General features: G+C 42.6%; 2 protein-coding genes across 7 annotated transcripts in view; one reads left to right on the top strand and one right to left on the bottom strand.

Annotated features, from left to right (window-relative positions):
- LOC129160832 (zinc finger protein OZF-like) overlaps positions 1-15570 on the top strand; it is a 35927-nt gene extending 20357 nt beyond the window's left edge. For all 5 annotated transcript variants that reach the window (XM_054737896.2, XM_070551450.1, XM_054737894.2 and 2 more), the window contains one exon: positions 11533-15570. In XM_054737896.2, coding sequence (XP_054593871.2) covers positions 11533-12755 — 1223 coding nt within the window. In that variant the 3' untranslated portion in view covers positions 12756-15570. The remainder of the gene's footprint in view (positions 1-11532) is intronic.
- A 435-nt stretch (positions 15571-16005) lies between these two features.
- Positions 16006-19320, bottom strand: LOC129160833 (spectrin alpha chain, non-erythrocytic 1-like). 2 transcript variants are annotated; one of them, XM_070551463.1, is made up of 7 exons: positions 18841-19320; positions 18552-18769; positions 18036-18128; positions 17821-17925; positions 17716-17748; positions 17608-17643; positions 16006-17399 (listed from the first exon to the last, which is right to left on the bottom strand). In XM_070551463.1, the coding sequence occupies exons 3-7, from the start codon at positions 18099-18101 to the stop codon at positions 17322-17324; spliced, it is 318 nt and encodes a 105-aa protein (XP_070407564.1). In that variant the 5' UTR covers positions 18102-18128; positions 18552-18769; positions 18841-19320; the 3' UTR covers positions 16006-17321. The 2 variants fall into 2 exon arrangements, with proteins under 2 accessions (XP_070407564.1, XP_070407563.1); XM_070551462.1 differs by having other exon boundaries at positions 17608-17748.
- Between the last annotated feature and the right edge of the window lie 5197 nt (positions 19321-24517).

Here is a 24517-nt window from a genome sequence, read left to right as displayed (position 1 = left end):
TTTGTTCTTCCTCGCTGTTTTTTGAGAGTTTTTTATGACAATGTCATAACTCTGTTCCAGATGACTCTTCAGTTCTTTAACATACTGAGAATGAGTTATAGAGGGCTTGTTCAAATGCGGTAACCCAAAGGCAATATCTATAGGCAACCGAGGCTGCCTACCGAACATTAGCTCGTAGGGAGAGTATCCCGTCACGTCATTTTTTGTACAATTGTACGAGTGAGTAAGTGGTTTTACAAAATCGCGCCAGTGATGTTTCTCAGTGGCTTGTAAAGTTCCCAACATGCTGAGTAATGTACGATTGTACCGTTCAACGGGGTTGCCACGAGGGTGATAAGGGCTCGTTCTGACTTTACGGATACCAAGTAAAGAACAAAGTTCCTTGATTGTACGTGATTCGAAATCCCGTCCCTGATCACTATGAAGACGCTCAGGAAACCCGTAGTGGACTAAAAAATGTTCCCACAGGTTCTTCGCGACGGTGGTGGCTTTCTGATCTTTGGTTGGGATGGACACTGCATACTTTGTAAAATGGTCTGTAATCACTAAGACATCTTTAGTGTTCTTACTGTCTGGTTCTATGGAGAGAAAATCCATGCAAACTAACTCCATAGGTCTGGTGGTGGTAATATTCACCATTGGAGCAGCTTTGTCAGGGAGGGCCTTCCGACGGATACATCTTTCGCAAGTTTTAACTTTGATTTCGATATCACTAGCCATTCTTGGCCAGTAAAAACGGGACCGAATGAGATCTGTCGTACGTTCAACCCCAAGATGCCCCATATCATCATGTAGGCTTTGCATGACTGTTGAACGTAATGAATCAGGCAAGACTAACTGCAATGATGTCTCTGGTCCTAATTGGCGTCTCCGGTACAGTAAATCATTTTGAAACTCAAACCGTTTCCACTCTCTCAAAAGGTTAAGAACCACCGGGGGTTCTGCAATAGTATCAGTTGGCGGTTTATTGTCAGTCATAAGCAGCTGAATGACTCGGCCAATGGTTGGATCTTTCCTCTGCAAGGAGACAAGGTCAGCATGGTTATACTTGGGCACAGCAAAGAAACTGTCACTATTGTCTTCCAACTGGAATAGGTCTGGAATGGCCGCTGCAGACATGGCAAGTGACTGAACTAAACCACAAGGAGAATCAGTCTCATCCAAGACCATGTGCTTTTGGCATGTTGCCTTCACTGCTTCGGCTTGAAGTTGAAGCTCGACTTCTTTGACAGAGGATAAAAGATGAGATCGGAACTCATCTAGTCGTTGGCATTCCTCAGTGAATTTTGAGTTGTCTTCAGGTTTATCATGCAGCCTCCTAGACAGGCCATCCGCGTCAACGTTCTGTGTACCTGCACGGTATCTGATGTCAAAATTATAGGTGGACAACGCAGCTAGCCAACGATAGCTCGTTGCATCGAGTTTTGCCGTTGTTAAGAGGTAAGTTAACGGATTATTATCAGTAATGACAGTGAATGTGTTCCCATACAAATAGTCATGAAACTTATCTGTTATGGCCCACTTTAAGGCTAGAAACTCCAACTTGTGCGCAGGGTACCTAGTTTCACTAGAGCTTAAACCGCGACTTGCATAAGCGATTACCTGTGTGACACCGTTTTGCACTTGGTATAGCGCTGCACCGAGTCCGGTCGTACTAGCATCTGTGTGTACTAGATATGGGAGTTTTGCGTCAGCGTAGCCAAGAACTGGCGAAGTGGTAAGTTTTTCAATAATAGTTTGAAAGGACTTCTCACAGTCTTGGCTCCAACGATTCCCAAAGGGTTCTTTGGGGTTCAAGTACTTTGATCTACATGGTGGTGTTTTAAAGTTTTTCCGTTTGGGTGGATAACCAGCCGTGAGAGATGTTAGTGGCTTGACAATATTTGAGTAATCTTTAACGAAGCGTCGGTAATAACCGGTAAATCCTAAGAAAGATTGGAGTTCCTTCAAAGTCTGAGGCTTCGGCCATGTTTTGAGTGCTTCCACCTTATCTGGATCGGTTTTTATGCCATCTCGAGATACTATATGTCCAAGATAACGCACAGATGTCTGGAAAAAACGACACTTATCTGGTGATAGCTTGAGTCCGTATTCTCTAAGCCGTTCAAGAACGTGAGAAAGTCTGGTTTCGTGTTCTTCCAAGGAGTTGGAAAAGACGATCAAGTCGTCTAGGAAAACTAACACTTCCTTCAGATTAATGTCCTTCATACACTTTTCCATAACCCGTTGGAAAGTGCTTGGAGCATTTGTTATTCCTTGTGGCATACGGTTAAATTCATAAAACCCAAACGGGCAAACAAAAGCAGTTTTAGGTTTATCCTTTTCACACATCTCTATTTGATAGTAACCTGACTTGAGGTCCATCACAGAAAACCACTGTGATCCAGCGAGAGCAGAAAAGGACTCCTCCAAGTTAGGCAGGGCATATGCGTCGCGAATGGTTTGCAGATTAAGCTTTCTATAGTCTATACATAGACGTACCTCACCATTCTTTTTCCGAACTACCACTATTGGTGAGGCAAATGGAGACTCCGACTCTCTTATTATACCGGTTTCCAAGAGGGCTTCCAAATGTTTTCTCACGGCTTCATAATCATGTGGATGGATCGGCCGAGATTTCTGTTTGAATGGGGTCTCGTCTTTTAAGTTGATGTGATGTCTTATCTGTTGTGTATGACCAAAATCAAGATCGTGGTGCGAAAACACATCGGAGTAAGTGTTAAGTTTGTTGGTGATCCTCCCTTTCCATTCTTCGGACAAGGGCGAAGTACCGAAGTCAAAACTGAGAGGAGGGTTTGAAGGTGAAGTCTGTTGCTGCGAACTACACGCCGCAAGTACTTTCTGATCACTTTTGTCAGGTTCTGGATATGGCATAACACGATCAGCTTTAACTAACTCAGCGATCACACAGTTAGTGGGTAATGTGATGTCATGGTTAGTTTCGTTTCTTAGTACAACAGGTACTTTGTATGGACCATGTGAAGGTAAGGAAATGAGGCAACAGTCTACAATTATACCCCCTGGTAGAGAACCATTGGTGGGTTGTTCAATGAGTGCATATGGCTCATGCTTGTTTTGGCTGGGTTGCATAAACCCTTCTAGTAACAGTTTTTTATTTGCAGGGAGAACTTCTTGGGTTCTCCCTCGAAGCTTCACCACACCAACTCGTCCATCTTTGCTTTGTTTTTTTCTGACTGCTAAGGCTTTTAGCACGTGTTGGTACCCATAAGAGAGTGCCTTGGAATCAGGTAAGTTATTGGCAGACAATTGCTCTTACAAAGGATCGAGTGTGTTTGTGCCAATGAGTAGTGGTGTATCAGAGTTTGTGCTTATATCCGGAACCACTAACGCAACGGTAGGTAACTCAAGTCCAGACTGATCGAGCTCTTTTGGAAATGTGACACTTATCTCTATGTATCCTAAATAAGGAACTGCTTGACCGTTTGCGCCCTCGACTTCTAACAGATTACTGATGGGTTTAATTGAGAGGTCAGGTAAGTGTTCTTGGTAAAAAGAATTGGCAATGGTGGTTACCTGGGACCCTGAATCCAGTAAACAATTACATTCAACACTGTTAACTGAGACTGTAGCTGTGCATCGCCCACCCACTAATCTTTTGGGAAGTTTTGGCACTGAATGAGCATGAACTGGCTTGCAAAAAAGTCTCTCTGTCCTTTCCTTAGAGGGACTTGGTTCTACTTTAGCACCTATCTGTCCCACGATAGGAGCTTCTACCGGTTTAAAGGAGGAGACTGAGCAATTGGCTTTGACATCTCCCACTCGCGCTGCTTCTGTCTAAGAGCAAGTCTTTTAGTTGCAACTAGTGCTGGATTTGGCTCGTTGCTACAGCTAGAAGCTATGTGCCCATCTTCTCCGCACTTAAAACAGTATCCAGGCTTTGGTCTGGGCACCACTGCTGTTATCTGCTGAATCTGTTTGGGCTCATCTGGAATTTTAGTCCCCACACGGGGTTTTGACTCTTTTTGAGTTTTCTTTGCCTTTTTATCTGTGTTGTTAACCTTAAGCTGTGCAATTTGGCTCCTGAGCTCAGCGATTTGTTTGCGTAAGTCATCACAGTTATCATCTATTTCCAGTTCACAAGTGTTTTTACTCTGAGAGCATGTTGTTTGCACATTTGAATACACTCTAGTTCGTTGTGCCCCTAAGTGTTGTTTCATGCGTGCTGCTTTAGTAGCCTGTTTGTCTTCTTCAGTGCGCAGTTTGAGGAGAAGTGCTGTAAAATGAGGCGGGTTGTCTTTCTTTTGTTCGAGTTGCAGGTTTGAAATCAGCGAGCTGTCCCAACAGCCTCTGCAAAACTGCTTGAGCAGCTGCTGGTCGGCGTCACTGGAGGAAATTCCATTCCTCTGAATAACTAGGTTTAACAAGGTGTATAACCTCTGAAAGTAATCGGAAGGTTTTTCACCACTGTCCTGGTTTGTGTTTAAGAAGCGAGCAAAGAGCTCGTCGCCGTCTTCGACAGCTGCGTAAGCTGAATCGAGATGTTCAAGGTACGTTTCCGGGTCGGATTTTGGACTAAGAGCTTTAACGATGCTCGCTGCTGGGGCTGACAGACTCTCCACGATTCTTCGTACAATTTGGGACTTGGTGAGTGAAGGATCATTTATGCATAACACTACACTACTACGCCAAGTATCATAGTCAGTTTCAAAAGAAGGGTGTGGAACTCGCCCTGAGAACGGTTTTAGTCTGTATTGTGAAGTAGGCGGAGGGATAACCTCACTGCTTTTAACAATGTGTTCCACAATAACTCGCTGAACCTCAGGTGTGTTTAAAAGATTTGGTGGAATGCAAGGGTTTTGTTTTCCAGTCTCTGTAGGTGGACAATTGTCCTTTGAGTTGTTCATATAGTTAACTTCTGGTGTTAAAGGCAGGGAATATGTAACTTGGTCACTATGGAGCATTGGCTCTGGTTCAGTGACTGGTTCAGATGCATGGGTATCCCTTCCTAAAGATTCCCCAATTTTTGCCAGTTCCTCCATTAGAAGGTCTTTAAATGATTGATTGCTACGCGCAGCTATGTCCCTGAGCTCTGACAGATAGGCATCAGTGGCAGATGTGCTAGTTTCTAGACTGTACGCGCTGGCTAGGTCTTGAATATGGAAGAAAACATCTGGGTTCCTAGTACAAGGTTTGTCATAGGGTAAACATTGTTTCTTTAATTCCTTAACAGTGGCTTCATGTTGAAACTCCACAATAATCTGATCACAGTTTGGTAACTTAATGCGCCTGTTAACTGGTCCGAATCCTTCCATAAACCCAAAGACTTCGTTATCAAGGTCTGTATCAGTTAACCCACTGATTAAAACAGCATTTGAAACTTTGACCTTTTCTGTTTTCACAACTTCCATTTTAAAACACTCAAAAGTACCAATAATGCCAAAATGGCAAACCACTGTGACCTCCAGGCACTCTTATGATGTCAGTCAATGGTTAGCTAAGGTAACAACTCTACAATTCTCCTGGCTGGCTCGCCAAGTTTTATGTAACCGGATTACAGGATACAATAAGATAATTAAAAGAAAAAATAAACAAATGGGCCAATAATTAGGTTCGGGGAGAATTGGAGGTTGTTTAAGAATGACTGGAGTCACGGGTATAGCATGAAACGGTTTATATACTAAATTTTAATAATAATGGGAAATATAACACATAAAGATAACACACAAAAACAGATGAAAACAATCGACAATAGTAAAATGGTCGGTATGAGATTTGATCATATGAGTCACAAGTCAGCCGGCGTCAAGTCAAATCCCCACGCTTGGGGTGAAAGTCAGAGTCCGGTGGTGCGATTTTTTCCTACCACACCGTTGAGATTGTTCACAGAAGAGAGCAGTCTGCTCTTCAGTTACTTGAGATGTCCTGGTTCGTTCAGTGGTTAAGGCTCGCCATCTCCCTCGTCAGGAAGAAATCCAGTTCTCGTTCCAAGTGAGTGATCATAGGAGTCGGGATCAAACCCAAGGAAAAAAAAAACCCAGCCTGTAAACAACAGGACTGTTAGCGAGTTGGCATCGACCCTTCTCGTCACATCACAGCATAAAGTCTTACAGACTTAAACAAATGCTTCACTCTATTGGCATAGCCAATCATGTTTGGGTTCACAGTTCAACTAACATAACATCAATTTGATTGTCTATTAAAATAATTCTCAGTAGCTCTGGAAATATAATTACATATGACAACAATTGTTCAGCTCAATAGGCTCAGTTAGATTCTATTACTCTACACTATTCAACAAGAAATACATTCATGACAACAAGGATACATTTAGTTGTGTTTCTATACAGCATTGTGACACCTTGTATATCTGTAACACAATAAATAAATAAATAAATAAATAAATAAATAAATAAATAAATAAATAAATAAATAAAATGTTCTATAACAAAATTCAACAAAATATAAATTCTGGTCCTTTGGTCCACCTTTGTAAAATAATTCCTCCCTAATCAGTTAGCTTTTATTTATTTTTATTTATCTATATTTTTTTTATTATTAAATGTTTGGTTAAGGGACGCATTGCTAATTCTATGGCGTTAGCTATAACGCCCCTGAGGACCTTGTGCATCTAGGCCGTACCACCATTAACTGGCGGTTTGAGCCGTTAACTCCTGGGAATCCTATATGCCGTACCGCCGTTAACTGGCGGTTTGAGCCGTTAACTCCTATATGCCCTACCACCGTTAACTGGTAGTTTGAGATGTTAACTCCTGGGATCTAACGTCTAGCAGCCCACTGCTGTCACCTCGGTTGCTGTAATTAGCTTTTTGAATTTAATAATTTACTGAATTTAATCTCATTCACTCACCAACGCGCTCCAACGGTTCCCTCCTACAGAGGATTGGTTCACTCTGTCGTCTCCACACAAATCTATAAGAATGGAATTAATTTGATAAGCTATTTAAGTTTCCTTTTTTTTTTTTAAGTTGCATCGTTAGCTTTTTCTCTTCTTTTTTCTTTACTCACCGCGTTGGTTCCAAGTTCCTAGCTCTTATTAGAAGGAGTCAAGTCCGCCTCTCCCTCTATCTATGCGGCACCCAAATCAGGGTTCTTCACGGCCTCGACCGTTGTTTTTTTTTCTCTCTCTCTCTCTCTCTCTAACCGCTCAGTCTTTGCTTTCTGTATCTGCGTGCTGCACAGCCGTTTGTCTCTCCTCTCGCTCAGCTGCGTCGCACGGTTTTATTTCGCGGAGGCGGGACTTATTTCTCTCAGCCAATGAAATTTCAGATTCCCACCTGGACCAATAGTATACAGCTTTCCTCTTCTGTTTCTGTTAGGGATGTTCAAGATTCTTGTTTTAACCGATGTTTAATATTAAACTCGTTATTTTAGTTATTCACCCTTCCAATAATTCATTATGAAATTATCTATTAGTTAATTAGATATCTATTAATTAGTATTGTTAATTTCCTTAATTTATATTTTATATTTTATCTAAATTGAGGATGGATCATATTAGTAAGCCAATTAGTTAATACCTCATTAAGGTTCTAGCTTCTGGGTTACATCGACAATTGTTTTTCTCTTTCCCTCAGAAAAATCTTAATATTCTCCTAGTTTGGCCCAGCACAGTTCACTTCCCAGTTGCAGCAACAGCCTTATATCATAACCACATAAGTGGAGAAAATGCTCAGTAGCAATGAGAGATTTTGCTGTTGCATTTAAGTGATGTTAACTATTATTTAACATTTAAACTTATTTTCAGATTTTTTTTTATTTATTAAAAAAAACCTAGTAAGGGATGTTTTTCTGTATTTGGAGCATCAGAAAAAGTTTTATGGTGGAGGTGATGTTTTAAAGTCACTGAGAAACTTCATGCATGCAGTTTGTTGTTTTGCTGCTAATACAGTAGCAGGTGCAGCTGCTAATACAGTAGCAGGTGCAGCTGCTAATACAGTAGCAGGTGCACCTGCATATTTTTGCAATAAAAATGTTATGTTGTAATGGAATTCATGCATTAGTTTTTGTTTGCTTTGAACCCAGAGCAGACGTCACACGCCAGACGACATCAACACTGCATACTTTAGTATTTGTTCATTTATCGTGAGTAATATCGATATCACAATATTAAGCACTGTTATCGAATATCGCAGGTTTTCCTAATATCGTGCAGCCCTATTTTTAACCTTTTAATGCTCCCTCTTGGTGGTGTCATCAGGAGACATGGAGTCAACTTTCACAGTTATGCTAATGATACGCGGTTGTGCATCTCTGTGTCTCCTGAAGACACACGGCCAATGGCTGCCCTTTTTAATTGCAATTTAGACATCAAATCCTGGATGGCAGAAAACTTTCTCCAGCTCAACCAGGTTCTGAGGCTGAGAGAGAGAAAATTTTGGATGTTACGCGGCCGTTTCCTAACGCTTTGACTTGCAGTGAAAAGAAAAGTTTGCTATTCACCTTCTACACCTCGGATTTCACCTACAACACCAGCAGCGCTGTCACATCCAGAAGTTCTCAGATGACTTGGCTGTGTGTTGGTGGGGACTGACCTGAAGTACAGGTCAGTCATCGTAGACTTTATTGACTGGTGTTTGCTTGAACACCAGTAAGACAAAGGAGATGGTGATTGACTTCCAGAGAAACACTACTCCTCAGTCGCCAGCAGGGGCGGCGTTAGGCCCGGCTACTTGGGCTGAAGCCCCGGATGTTTTATGAAAAGCCCCGGATCTAAATCGCGGAAGTAACATGCAGTACCAAAGTCCAACAGAGAGGGAGCAGCTGGCGGTAGTTTGTATACAGCCTGCCTGAGCCTCCACCACTGAAGAAGAAGCCCTTCAGCAGCCGGCTTCTTCTACACTCTCTGCCTGAAACGCATGAGTGAAGATGGACATAAAGACGTTTTTTAGACAAAAAGTACAACGACAGAACCCCAGCTTTGATGAGACTGGTGTTGAGAAAGAAAGGGAATATTTACTATCATCTCACACTAAACACTAACAGGAACAATACTCTGCCCTGAAAATGCTTAATATGTAACTTCAGATTAAAAATTATGTGGTACAAGACAAATATATATGATGTTGACTAGTGCGTGTCACGTGTGTGTGCGCGCGTGTGTGTGTGTGTGTGTTAAGCCCCGGATCTTCTTCTGTCCTAAATCCGCCCCTGGTCGCCAGTAAACATCCAGGATGCAGACATTTAGGTGGTAAATACCTTTAAGTACCGGGGTGTTCACCTGAGCAGTAAACTAAACTGGTCCAACAACACAGATGCTCTGTATAAGAAGGACCAAAGCCGCCTCCACGTCATGAGGAGGCTGAGGTTCTTCAAAGTTAATTCCCAGCTGCCAACTACATTCAGTAGAGGAGATGTGTGAAAGGAGGATGATGGTGAAGATGACCTCCATCTTAAAAAAGCTTCTCACCCACTGCATTCCACTGTGGAGGCCTTGGACAGCTCCTTCAGTGGCAGACTGAGACATCCAAGATGTAAAACATAACACTACCATAGGTCGTTCATCCCCTCTGCAGTAAAAGTGTATAATGGCTCTGTTACACAATGACATCAATGCAATATTCAGAATGTTTTCAATACTTGTGCACTGATGTACATTAGTATTTCAGTGTCCTTTATGATGCATATTTCTGGAAACCCAAGTTTTTATTTTATCCGTTCAATTCAATTCAAGTTTATTTATATAGCGCCAAATCGCAACAAGAGTTGTCTCAAGGCACTTCACATAATAAACATTCCAATTCAGGTCAGTTCATTAAGCCAATCAGAAATAATGTTTCCTATATAAGGAACCCAGCAAATTGCATCAAGTCACTGACTAGTGTCAGTGACTATACAGCAATCCTCATACTAAGCAAGCATAAAGCGACAGTGGAGAGGAAAACTCCCTTTTTATCGTTGATTTTAGTGGTTGGAGGTTACAATAATAGCTTATTTTTCTGCTTCTTTTTCTCTAAGTGTATGTTCTTTTGTAAGGAGTGATTTTCCCCACTGTGGGAATAATAGTCTATTCTATTCTATTCAAGCGGCTCTGACTGTGCTGCGGGCGGAGAAAAGGCTTTGAACATCTTTGTTAAATAATATCTGTGTTTACTATCCAGTTCCATTACTTGGTTCTTTTCTGAACACAGATATGTTTTTCAGAAATCTCAGAGATTTGGACTAATAAATACCAGAAAATTTTACAGGTACGCATTGTACCCTAGAAAAAAAGTCCCAGTATGGTGAAAGGTCAAAATTAGAAGTGGTGTCAGGTGATGCTGATCAGATTATCAAATCCTGGCAGCCATTGTTTCTTCTTACTCACTCAAACCCACCCTGCATACTCATCATTGCGCAATGTGCACTTCGTGTTAACTCAACTGGCCCTAAAACACCACCTCAAAATGGTTCTTCCAGAATGGTCACTTATGGTGCTTTCTCATCTGGGCCAGCATGGACCAGACTGGGTAGCTTTTAAAGTGTCCATATCTAGGTAGTCTTGTAATTTTCTGCACTAAACCAGTCGGTTTTTCGGCCCACATACCAAGGAGGTCTGCTTTGGGCTGAACAGGTCCAACACACCCATTACCAACCGATTGGCCGGTTCAAAAACACGCCTACCGTTAGTGGGAGCCTTCGATTGACGGATTGAACCAAGCAGTGGGACCTTCTTGCATGCACAATTCATTATCATGGATACTGTTTAGTCAATGTTGCCTCTGACTGAAGCTGCGTTGATCCTCACTGCTGTGAGAAGCACACACACACACACACACACACACACACACACACACAGAAACACACAAAGAGATTTAAGCTGCACAGCCATTGTTTAAGGGAGTAACCGCTGACTTTCTCTGTGCTTTATTTGGCCCATCCCACTAGCTAGGAGATTTGCCCGTTCATGAGAAGTTTGTGTGAACAAAGCCTACTGGTGCAGGACCTGGATAAATGCCTCACAGTCCGATCCGTGCTTGCCCAGACGTGAAAGCGCCAATACAGGCCCAATTAGTCACATGACAGATTGGTCATTTAGACATGAAGCATGTCATGACTGACGGCAATCACTGAGTGGCCCAGGGTAATGGCAGGCCATTTCCCTGTTCTCTCGATTACCAGTCTGGTTAAGTAACTACTGTTGCTGTATTCCCAACTCTAACCTCAACTATAAGTTAATTCACACCATACCTCTAAAACCAAATTAGGTTTTTATTCACTGTGATAACCTAGCAAATGTTCTCACAATTTTAATATGTCCCCATGTTAGAGGTGAAAAATGTGTCCTCACAGCGGATGTAACACACACACACACACACACACACACACACACACACACACACACACACGCACACACACACACACACACCAGGCTATGAGGGCAAACTTTCTAGTCAGTATGCAGCTCATTGAGTCTTTATGTCCTGGTCCAGTGTGCAGGGGAAAAAGGTCTTTTTATAATAGGTGTTAGTATGCGTCTTTTACTTGGCCGTTTGTCAGGACTCCTGTTATATGTTTGAAAACACAGTTACAGCTGTTGGTAATTCACATCATGCGTTTCTGTGTTTCCTACAGCATTTCAACAGGTGGTGCTGGTTAAAGAAGAAGCTCTAGAAGAACATAGCGCTGGTGTCAACCAGCAGGACTTAGATTTTCTCCACATAAAGGAAGAAGAGGAGAAACTCTGGCCCAGTATGGAACGGGTGCATCTCCATTTGAAGGAGGAGACTGATGCTGTCAGGTTTCCATTCACTGTTGCTTCTATAAAGAGTGAGGAAGATGAAGAGAAGCCTCTGTTCTCACAGCTTCATCAGAAGCAAATAGAAGACAGACATGTTCCAACCAGCAGCTCAGCTGACCAGATTATGGCAGAAACTGGTGGACTAGAAACTAGCCGGAACCCAGATCTGAACCCTCACGAACTGACTCCTGATTCTTCAGAGACTGACGTTGGAGATGATGATGCTGCAACTCAAGACTCTGAGCTGTCAGACTCTGGGTCTGAAACTGGAGACGGAGACAATGACTGGAATGAGAACAGGTGTTCTGAGTCGGATTTTAGGACTTTCAACAAATCCTTTAGTCATAGGACACTTTTAAACAGTCACATGAGAGTCTACACAGGACAGAAGCCTTTTGCTTGTGAGCTCTGTAGCAAAAGATATAGCCAAAAGACACATTTAAACACACACAAGAGAGTCCACACAGTACAGAAGCCTTTTGCTTGTGAGCTCTGTGGAAAGAAATTTAGCTCAAAGTCACCTTTAAATAGACACATGAGAGTCCACACAGGAGAGAAGCCCTTTGCTTGTGAGCTCTGTGGGAATAGATTTAGTGAAAAGGGAAGTTTAAACAACCACATGAGAGTCCACACAGGACAGAAGCCATTTGCTTGTGAGTTCTGTAGCAAAACATATAGCCGAAATACAAATTTAAACAGACACATGAGAGTCCACACAGGACAGAAGCCTTTTGCTTGTGAGCTCTGTAGCAAAAGATATAGCCAAAAGACACATTTAAACACACACATGAGAGTCCACACAGGACAGAAGCCTTTTGCTTGTGAGCTCTGTGGAAAGAAATTTAGCTCAAAGTCACCTTTAAATAGACACATGAGAGTCCACACAGGACAGAAGCCATTTGCTTGTGAGTTCTGTAGCAAAACATATAGCCAAAATACAAATTTAAACAGACACATGAGAGTCCACACAGGACAGAAGCCTTTTGCTTGTGAGCTCTGTAGCAAAAGATATAGCCAAAAGACACATTTAAACACACACATGAGAGTCCACAAATGACAGAAGCCTTTTGCGTGTGAGCTCTGTGGACGAAGATTTACGGTTGGTTTATGCTTGATGCGTCCGCGAGGTCCGCACGGCTCCGCGCGGAAAAGTTGCGTCATTTTGCGTCATTTTAACAACCACGCCCCTCCACCGCGTCTCCGCACGGCCCAAGATTTCCACAATGCGCACCTCGGAAAATTTCTAACCACGCGGACAGTCGGACGCGAAAAAACATGGCGGACCGGCACGGCAGAGGTTCGTAAATACCGACATTTGTATGATTCAGCTCTCAGAGATCACCGTGATCAACATGTTGTTAATAATTCTTGGAGACAAATAGCTCGCACTGTCGGAAAAGACGAGAACGCTGTTAAAAATGCTGAAATACCATGTTGTAAACAGTGATTTCTACTTCTACTATGGTGTAGTGTTGGATGCATGCTGTAGAGCTCCATGCTGCCCCGTTCAGTTTGGGAGAATATTGGCTCACCGCAGAGACAAGCCGCACAAACCATAAACTCTGCGAGTTGTGAAGCGCGTTCCAGCCGCGAGCCGCTTCACCGCGCGGAAAGTGAATGCGTCAAGCATAAACCAAGCTTTAGCCGAAAGAAAACTTTAAACAATCATCTAAGCGTCCACTAGGGCTGAACGAACTATTGCAGGGGTCTCAAACCTTTTTAGGCCCGTGAGCTACTTTTACACGATGAAAGTACAGCAGAGTTACTGCCATATGATTTATTTACATTGATACTTTCCATGTGTGAATGTGCTTATGTTAAACATGCTCTACTTACTATATTAACATGCATTGCATTCACAAGTTGATTTCTCTGTATTTCAGTACATCAGTATATATATTTTTTAAAAGTATAAGTAAACTAGTGACATTCTGACAACCAAATTGAACAAAACATATTTAGTTTTTTAAACTAATCAGATACTTTCAGATAATAACAAATCTACTTCATGTGAATGATTTGGTAATTTTTTTAGAAGGTTAGTAACATAACTTTTTAAGCACACAGGAACAGCTAACCTGTAAAGCTGATGATATTTTAAATAAAATACAAGCTAAATGTGATGAAAACACAAAAGTCTAAATAGTTTGAATTGAAATAAAAAATGTAAAATCAGAAATAAGACTTGTTCCTGCTCTCCTGATCGTCTGAATAATTTTAATGGGGTTTTTTGATCATGAAAGTTAAGTTTTGCTGCGTTTATTGCTGACAATATGAAGGTTGGAGGTTGATCCTTTTTTTCTGCATCTTGTAGGTTTTTTTCTCCACAGGTCTGAAAACTAATTAAACTAATTAAAAACTAAAGTTTTTCATGATGTCTTTTAGGGCTGGGCGATATGGCCTCAAATCTATATTGTGATATAGTCTGAAGCATGTGCGGTAACGATATATATTGCGATATATTTTTTCCTCTGTTCATATATGTCAAAATGACATGCTTTTAAATATCCTCATGTGGCAAATATATGCCACTTGAGTTATATAGGCCTCCTCCTCCGCCCACTCCATGCTTGCAGTCCCTGCTATTCTGTTGTCCCAATGTCAGCAGGGTGCACATCTTAGTGACGTCATGTGTTATCGCGATTTTGCGTTATTGCGACATAGCCAAAAACGATCATTACCCAATTTTATATCGTTTCTACCTTATATTGTTTATATTGCCCACCCCTAATGCCTTCCATTAACCTATGCTTGCATCTGTGCTCTACTAGGTCAATCTGTGCTGTGTTAAAATTATTCTATATGTATTTTATAAGTATACCTAACAGATGTCTGAATGCTGGTGACAACCCTTACAGATTTACTCTCAGGTGGAGCATCAAAGCTGCTGCTTTATTGGTTTATTCTAGACGCGTCCGTGAGGTTCGCGCGGCTAAATTGCATCATTTTAACAACCACACCCCTCCACCGCGCCTCCGCACAGCCCAAACTTTCTGCACCGCCCACCTAGGAAATTTTCTAACCACGCAGGCAGTCGGACGCAGAAAAACATGGCGGACTGGCAAGAACTAGTATGGCAGAGGTTCGTATATACAGACATTTGTATGATTCAGCTCTCAAAGATCACCGTGATCAACATGTTGTTAATAATTCTTGGAGAGAAATGGGCTTGACACACGGGAGGCGACATCGCCTCTCCTCCATTCATTTTCAATGAGACATGCGCGACAAAGCGATAATCTCGGGTCTCTCTCCTACTAAGCGAAACGCGAAAAACGTGCGTGTGAAAGTTTCCACTCGTGCACGTGTCGTGCACGTTCGACCCAGTGACGCGATCCCAGAAAGTTGAAACATTTTCAACTTTTCATCGCTGTCGCTCGGGCGAGGACCAATCACCGGAGGTTTCATTCACTGACCAATGAGCGGACATTATGCTCCGCACATCTCCGAGCAAACATGAAGGAGAAGTTGATTATTATTATGTTTTATATGGTAAAATCAGAAGTAAGATTTCACATAACTCTAGCAGCACCTTGTGAAACATCCATAGACTGTACATACTGGACAAACGGATTCCATAGGCTCCAATAACACGTTTTTTGTCCATAATGGGAGGTGGCCACCACCGCCATTTTGACCGTGTCACAGGTTCCATCCAGCCCAGACAATTCCATAAAAGGGAAGAGAGGAGGCGCTGAGGGTGGGGCTGTAAGGCTGGGCTCGAGTGACGAACTAGCTACGAGCTAACCTGAAGCTAACCCAGGCTAACCCTGCTGGTGGTGGTCGGAGGGACCGGTGGCGCCAGTGCTCGGCAGCCTCGCCTCTGTCAGTGCGCCCCAGGGCAGCTGTGGCTACATCGTAGCTCATCCCCACCAGTGTGTGAATGTGTGTGTGAATGGGTGAATGACTGATTGTGTTGTAAAGCGCCTTGGGGGGTTCCAGGACTCTAGAAGGCGCTATATCAAATACAGGCCATTTACCATTTAACCCAAAGCTAAAGCGGAGGTGGGAGCCGAGCTAACGAATGTAGCCACCTAGCTTCAATTCAACCGGAGCTAACTGGAACACCCAACGACCTGACCCTCACACGGAGTTTAGGTGGAGGTTTTCTGCGCCTGTTCGTGAGAAGTACCTGTATTAAAAAAGTTTTAAATCGGTAAGTTTATAATTTATTTCCGTAATGAAAACATTTTGCTTTGAGCAAGTTTTCAGTACAGTTTTTTTCGGCGCTATCACTCCTGAGTCGCACCAGCCATTAAATGTATAATGAAGAAGAGAAAATATATTTAAGTCGTATTTTGGGAGGACATTTTATTATCTTTCTTACAAAATCTGAGACCAAGCGATCCACATTGCAACACAAGCACCGGTAACCATAACAGAATGAACAGCCAGCAGAGGAGAGGATGGCGGTGTTTCAAACCCTCCCGGCCGGCGTGGAGAGCTCATTCCTGGGCTGGAGCCGGCCCTCAGCACCCCGCCACAGGCTCTAACAGATGCTGGCGGTGTTTCATATATTTCCAAAATGTAATACTTGTTTGTATCTTGTACAGCCAACTAGCCTTTATTCTGGACTCAGTACAATTTACCAAAAGTAAAGAGACATTATACAGATGAAGTAAGCACAAGATAACTTACTAGAAGACACGGAATTATCATCAGAACCAGAACACGAGAGCCTCATAACAGTCATGTGAAAATAACAGTTAAAAAGTATGTATGTATAATAGAAATAAAAATATATTAGAATTAGTGTAACTCACTGTGATCCAAACAATAAATCAGCCATAGCTGATTAGTAAATATGACATGAGGTCTGGGAGTTTTTAAGTTTCATTCTTTTATTACATTTTTTTCTTAGATCTGTTAAAAGGTCACCATGGCAGCCTGTGTGTCTCCAACATCAGCTACACAACGCAGCAAGTGTAAGTTCCTGTCTTGACCACTTCATGTATGGTTTTGTACTTTAAACAATTATGACAAACCTGTTATTTTTTCTCCATAGCCATTTGGATCATTGGTGACAGCTACGTGAGGCGTGGTGCCCAGAGAGCTGCAGAGACCGTCGGACACAACCTTGGCCTCCCTGACGTCTGTGTCTCCTGGTTTGGTTGGGGCGGACCATCGACATACATACATGTGCCGACACTTTGCGCCCTGTTTTATAAAATGTAGTGTTAAAAATAAATGTTTTTGCTCAATTACTGGAATTTCTTTGGTTAAGACAAAAAAGTGAGGAATAATCATTTACAAGTTATTTGTACAACAGGCCCATTTTAAATCCCAACAGTTTCTTAGCAGACAATAGAAATGTGTTCTTTACTAACTTTACTTGGTTTGAAAATCTTACTAAAATAAACTTGAGTGCCGTATTGCAAAACCCAATCATACTTGTTATGTAAACATTAGCTTTGTAGATATTTTTTACAGATATATATTTGTGTGCAACAAAAACCAAACTTAAATAATTTGTCATTCTTTATTGAAAAACAACAAAATACAGGTATGCAGAAGTGTGGGAAAATGATAATGTGAAAGTATTGCACTATAAATGAAGTGAGATGAGATGAAGGTGGACGCCAGCGGGCCGGACGCCGGACGAGGAAACCTGGAGACGGATCGCTCAGACAGGAAGGGAAGAGCTTCCTCTTACCTTGATGGAATTAAAGTTAGCCGTCGTCTGAACGCCCAACCGTACGGTCTGAGGTCAAAGGTCACAGGAAACACACACCAGTCAGCAGTCATGCAGATGCATAAAGATAACTGTAGCCATGGCAACCAGCTGACATGTCCCCACTTTCACCAGCACCTGGTGCCTGCCGGGTCACCTGAATTCCTGTGTGATGTCAGCACGGTTGGCCGTGACTGCGGCCATCAGAGGTGACCTCTGATCAGCTGAATGAACTCACCTTCCAGGGTGACGCCGTGTTAGAGTCGGCTTCATCCTGTAAACAAACAAATGAGTGGTAACAAAAACACCACGTCTGGTTCTGGTGGAGGCAGAGGACAACATGCACCTTTCCAGGAGCAGAACCCAGATGTTCTTGTTGCTACAAACAGAGACGAGCAGAGTTAAACCAGGAAGTGAGAGGGACCAGCTGCTGCAGACAGGTGACGCTCACCTGAGCCTGAACCATAGGAGCCTCCTCAGCCATCAGACCTTCTGACTCCAGTTCAGATGCCACCTTGTTGATGTCCCTCAGGCGGGACTCGTTGGCCTTCAGGTCCTGCAGGACAAAAGCACCTGCTGATTACCTTGTTGCTGTCGGGTTAACAGGTCTGGTGTTAGAACGTGGTGGATAAGAATGTTCTGACGGGCCGAGGGTTCTGAACTCACCCTGCAGGACTGGGCCTGCTCCTTCAGGGCCTGGATGCTGCTGCCGTAAGCCGACAGGTCCGACATCAGGGCCTCGTGCTTCTTCAGGAGATCCTGTGGAGCAGAACATCAGAACCTTCAGCTCGTCTGACACAAGTGGAGCTTTCTCGCAGCGATGGTCCAATCGGATCCGCCACCGTAAAACAAACCCTGCTCAGTTCACCGCAGACGCAGCTCTGCGGGTGTTTAGTGGAAAAGCGTGAGCCTTCTGCCGGCTGCCACGTGTCATGGCTGCTCTGCAGCGGGAACACACATCACAGCTTGTAAACCGTTTGAAATAAGAGCGACGGGAACACGTTTGTCATCACTTCCTGTGCGAGGCCAGCACTTCTACCCCTAACCCATGAGACGCTCAAACGAGCAACGACGTCTGGTAGACAACCAAAGGAAATGACAAATACAGAAACACTAATTATGAAGGACTGGAAAGAGAGCAAAGAAAAGCGATTGGAGTTTCTCAGGAAGGGACTTCCATACCTCGGCCAAGTCCTCGTCTTTCCCTTAGTCTGGACTTCCAACGATGGGCTTCTTCTCCCTCATCCAGGACTCGGCCTCATTAGCATCCGCAAAGTACTGCTGGGCCTGCAGAGAGTCCTCCAGGTCCTGCCTCCTCTGGGACGCCTTGGCCTTCAGCGTGTCCCAACGTCCATGAAGCTCCCACAGTTTAGCCTTCACTTCCTCACTAGCGAAGTGACCTGGACCCAAAAAAAAGTGAGCCAGAACCTGCAGACACCTCAGAAACATGTCAGGACCAGACCTGCTCTACCTTCCTCCACCATGGTCTCTCCTTTCTGGGTGACAGCCTTGATGCGAGGTTCATGACCTGTGATCTCAGCCTGCAGAGCCTGGTGCTTCTTCAACAGGTTCTGGACACCAATCAGGTCCTTCCCTGAGGACACATGTTAGAGTTCAGCATTATGCAGTAGACAGACCAGTTTAACCCAGGGGTTTCTTTCTTCTACAATCTGCTCTTTAACTGTATTATTTCCTGCTATTTCAGCTGTTTATTTTTTCTCTAAGTGTTTTTCTCCCCAGGAGAAGCTACAATGGTGTTCTGCTGAGCTGTGGTGGCCTCATGGAGGGGGCCATCGGCTAGCACACTGCTGCTAACCACTTAAACATTCTCCCTCTCCTGATAATAACATTTTACTTTCTTTGATGTTGGATGTGCTACTACTAGTTTACCCGTTTAATTATAGATTCACTAGGATAAATACAATAAAGTTTATCTCTCGCCAAATAGAATATTTACTAAGAAATCACAATGTAATGTGTGTGTGTGTGTGTGTGTGTGTGTGTGTGTGTGTGTGTGTGTGTGTGTGTGTGTGTGTGTGTGTGTGTGTGTGTGGCGTCACTTCCTTCTCCATTTATCTGCGGGCAACAGAGGACGTTGTTGCCCTCTGCTGCCTGCTCTCCACCATCAGCGTCAGCCTGAGGAAGTCTGCAGCCGCAGGTGAAACGTAGCGTAAAAACAGGTAACGAAACCGTTTCTGTGTTTTAAAAAGGAACGATAGCATGGAATTAGAAACAAGACACAGCAAGAACACACGTAAGATATGTAAACACTACACCGCCCATCAAGACCGAACTGACGCTATCCTCCCTGGACCGTACCGACGCTAATGTGTAAGTGGCAATTAAGGCTCCATCAGATGTTGTTTTTCATCTGGTGGTGGGGTCCAGAAGCAGCTGAGATGCTGACCTCAGCGCTCTGACTAGATCATGATGTTGCAGCTAATCAGACACATTTCATTTCCTTAAAGAGTCTTAACACCTCCTGAACTGAATGATGAAACTAACCTAAAGTATACGGGATATAGTGACACTCACCCTGTCACAAAAGGAAGACTTCAGCTTGATAGAGAGCAAACGTTTGTGAGGCAAAGAGCTTTTCCAGACAACATCCTGAACAAAGTGACTCCACAAAGAAGTGAATGGAGGAGAACCAGATGTTCATGGAAGAATCAGAATCATAAGGGTTTTATTGCCATATTACTACTAGTTGGGGCTCTTCCTGTGCTGGCGCCATTTATTCTGGAAATCGTCAACAACAGCATTTCAATTCTGATCTGATTCTGATCTGATTCTGATTCGACTGGAGTGTTTCCAACCACCTTTAAGAATGCAGTTGTACATCCTTTACTGAAAAAACCTGGCCTGGATCTTACTGATTTTTTAAATTTTCATCCGATTTCCAAACTCTCGTTTTTATCCAAGATTATTGAGAAAGTAGTTCACACTCAACTTTCCAGTTTCTTAGGAGATCATAGCCTCCTCGATCACTTTCACTCTGGCTTTAGACCTCACCATAGCACAGAAACTGCACATCTTCGTCTATTAAACTCCTGGACCTCTCTGCTGCCTTTGACACAGTGGACAATGACATCCTACTTAGGAGGTTGGAGATGAGGTTGGGGGTAACAGGGATCCCACTTCATTGGTTCAGATCACATTTGTCAGATAGACACTTTAGTGTTCACATTGACAGCTTTTCCTCTCCATCTACTCCACTTCGCTGGGGTGTGCCGCAGGGTTCGATTCCAGGGCCACTCCTATTCTCGATTTACTTATTGCGATTGGGGATGATTCTGACAAACCTTGGAATAAGTTATCACCTTTACACGGACGATTGCCAGATTTATCTGGCTTTAAGTAAACCTGACTCAACACACCTCCTTGTCGACTGTATTACTGCAGTTAAAGGCTGGCTGTCGGAGAACTTCCTTTGCCTTAACGAAAGCAAGACCGACGCCATTCTTTTTAATCCAACAAATCCAAAGCATGCACCTGGTGACTACCCTCTATCATTTTTAAATCTTAAATCCTGTGTATCCAGTCTGAGAGTGAAACTTGACTCTGATCTGTTAATGAGTTCACAAATTAACTCTACAGTCCGGTCCTGCTTTTTTCAACTACGTCGCATCTCGTGCTTAAAGTCAATTGTCAAATGACCTCAGCTGGAGTCTGTTGTTCACGCCTTTGTAACCACATGTTTAGACTATGCCAACTCACTACTTGTTGGTGTCAGCGTCTCAGCAATCGAGCTTCTACAGAGAGTGCAAAATGCGGCGGCTAGGTTCCTGACAACCACCTCAAGACGCTGTCACATTTCACCCGTCCTTGCACGCTTGCACTGGCTGCCTGTTAAATATCGCAGCCAATTTAAGGTTTTGACCTTTGTCTATAACATTCTGAATGGTCAAGCCCCAGCTTATCTTTCAGAACTGATAAAGCCTTATGCTCCAACCAGAAACCTGAGATCTGCAGATCATTTGCTTTTGTGCATCCTGAAAATGAGGTATAAATCTCGTGGAGAGCGGGCCTTTGCGTTCACTGCTCCTAAACTCTGGAATGCTCTCCCCCTTAGTGTTCGACAGGCCCCAGAACTGGGTCAATTTTAGTCGGTACTGAAGGCCTTCTTCTATCATTTAGCTTTTATTCAATGATCTAGCTTTTAGTGTTTTTACGTTTTATTGTGACTGTATTTTATTGTTTTATGTTTCTTTTACAATTTTTTAGATTTTACCTCTTACCTCCTATATGACTTTTATCTGTTTTTATCTTGGGGTTTGTCCTTTTTACTATACAGCACTTTGGTCAGCTGTCATGCTGTTTTTAAATGTGCAATGTAAATAAACATGGTATGGTATATGTGTGTGAATCACAACAATAGGAAATCGCTGCGGTACTTGGTACAAGAAAAAAGTGAGCTAAATGATAAGCTAAATTAGAATTAAGAAATAAACACAATGTAATGATAACAATATAGGGAATTAATAATTAGAGAAGCAGCTACTTTGTACATGTAGTTAGAGGCAGAGGGAGCTGATTTTATCTTCCACACCTCGGTTTGGTACGGAGCAACAAAGTTCAAACCATTGTCTCTGTGGCTGTGAGAAGCCTGCTGTTATGTTCCTGATCTCTTGGTTGTCAATTAAGATTTCCATTTCAATTTATTTTATTTTATTTTATTTATATAGCCCAAATGACAAGGGTTGTCTCAAGGGACTTCACAGAACAAAACGTTCCAATACAGTTCAGTTCATTATGTTACTCAGTAAAAGGTTTCCTTATAAAGAACGCAGCAGATTGTATCGAGTCATCGATTCAACTGGAACTGGCTAAATGCAGTTTCAGATTAATTCAAAACATTCTGTGACTCTATAAATCTTAACCAGTCGGTCAACAACTCGCTAGAACTGGCTTGTTCAGGAAGTGACCGAGCTTTATTAACTATTGTTTATCAGTTTGGACCAATCAGAATTTGAGAAGTTAAAGTGGGCGTTTATCAAAGACCTCAGACACCACTCCTTTCTCCAACACCTAGAGAGGTTATTTCACCTCATGTGGAATAAAATGTCAAACATTTATGTGACGTGACTATATTAACCATTAACAATAATATTAAAGTGTAAGTGTAATATTGACAATCAAACATTAAAATCAACAAATATACTAATCTGGTAAAAATGATTGTCATTTTATGAGCCAGAAAATATCAACTTCATTCAAAGAACATAGATAAGAAGTCTTGCGTCTTCTGCAGCATCCTGATGTCTTATGATTTACCACAGGATATGTTAAGAGTATTGGGTCGAGATCATAGACTTCACATCGGCACTACGGTGTCAGATTGACCTGTATGAAGAAGATAACTTTTGGTCATTTGGATGAAATACATGGCCTTTTGGTACGTTACACATCGTTGTGGATTGTATTCTCCAGTGGGATGGCCATCTTTGTCCACCAGGAGGTTGGGACATTGGTACACTTTCATTTATAAGGCCATGCTTGGATTACCCAACTACCGTATTTTCACGACCATAGGGAGCAGCTTCAGTTACGGGTGTCTTTTTGGTATTTAACATATACAAATGGCACACCGGGTTATAGGGCGCGGGCACGGTAAAATGTGCCGGTAAAACATCCGTGCGGGCTCGGAACTCGGAACATATCAGTGCAAACCAGACATTGTGAAAATTATAAACAGCCAAAAGCATGCTTCACTTTACTGGTCTAGTCCTGGTTTAGAGCGCACGTGCACTTCCTCATTGCGTGCGCTGATGGCTCGTGCTCTTCTAATGGGCTTGACACACGCAGTAGCGGTTTTAGGCACGGGCAGACAGGGCAGTTGCCCGGGGCGGCATTTTTTCATGACACAAAAGGGGTGCACAAGCGCTGAGTAAAAAATAAAAAAAGAAAGAAATCTGCGCCGCATCGAGGTTTTCTATTATCTGTCATATGACAGTGTCTGGATTGGAAACAGCAAGTTGGCGCCCCCTGCAGCTGCAGGCGCTCCTGCTGACTGAGAGGGTTCAGGTGCTCTGTGTGTGTATGAAGAAGAGGAAGGGGAGGGGCACGGCGGGGGAATTTACCTCTGGGTCTTTCCCAAATGAAATGAGCGGGTAGGGGCTGAATTAACTGTATTAACATGGCTAAAGTCAATCACATCTTGATGTTCTTCCATTTAACACACATTTCATTCATAATATCATAAACACAGGGCTATCATTCTTTCAGGTTTTTCTGAATTGTGTGAAATGGCCGAATAAAAAAAGGACAAACAAAACGATTTTGTGGTCACCCCCCCATCAAGGTCAAATTGTTTATTCCTGACTAAAGGAAACTTATTGAGTCAAGAGGCAAACAGAAGCGATGAACATAAAAAGGCTAAAACCACCAGGTGCCCGATTCAGGGATAAAAAGAAAAAAAGAGGAGAAAGATAAAGGTATTTACGCTCTCATGATGCATGTTTTCAATTTTTTGAACCAGTTAACTGGGATTTTAACGGTTAAATTTGGTCAACTAATTGCTAACAGAGCTAACAGGGTTGAAATATTCAAACAAATATTCAAATGGTTCGAAAAAATTCCTTGAATCGTTTTTTTACTGATTCAAACTAGGATTTGTTAAATGCTCGCTTTAGCCTGCCTGAACAACAACAAACACATGTTGATCATGTTCACATAATAATAAAACAACTCTACAAACAGAAGAAAACTCCCCAGTCACCACTAACTATCCTGTTTATTTATTGCAGATGGCTGCACTGATTATTTTTTACATGGTTTGTTCTGTAAAAGTTGGCATTTTTGGTAGTCTAGTTTTTTTTTTATTATGTCAGTTTAAATTACAATATCAGGGGCAATTCTAAAATATCAGGGGTGGACATAAACTTCAAAACCAACCGGCCAGTTGGGCCGGTAACTCTGAATATTTACCGGCCCCGCCAAGAATCTACCGGCCCCGCTGGTCAGCTGCCAAAACGAGTCAAAATAACAACTGAACCGTTTTAAATGTAATAAACCTTCATTTTGTACACATTCACAAATATAATAATGTATTCAAGTTTGAATTTGTTTGTTCCCTCAACAAAACTCGATTTTGTCATCGCATACTTCCAGCATACAACGCAGTACATCACCAACTCCGCTTTGCTGTA

Source organism: Nothobranchius furzeri, chromosome 5 (assembly GCF_043380555.1).
Source record: "Nothobranchius furzeri strain GRZ-AD chromosome 5, NfurGRZ-RIMD1, whole genome shotgun sequence".
Taxonomy (NCBI): Eukaryota; Metazoa; Chordata; class Actinopteri; order Cyprinodontiformes; family Nothobranchiidae; genus Nothobranchius; species Nothobranchius furzeri.
The sequence above is the reverse complement of the archived record's forward strand: the minus strand, read 5'-3'. Positions and strand labels throughout refer to the sequence as shown.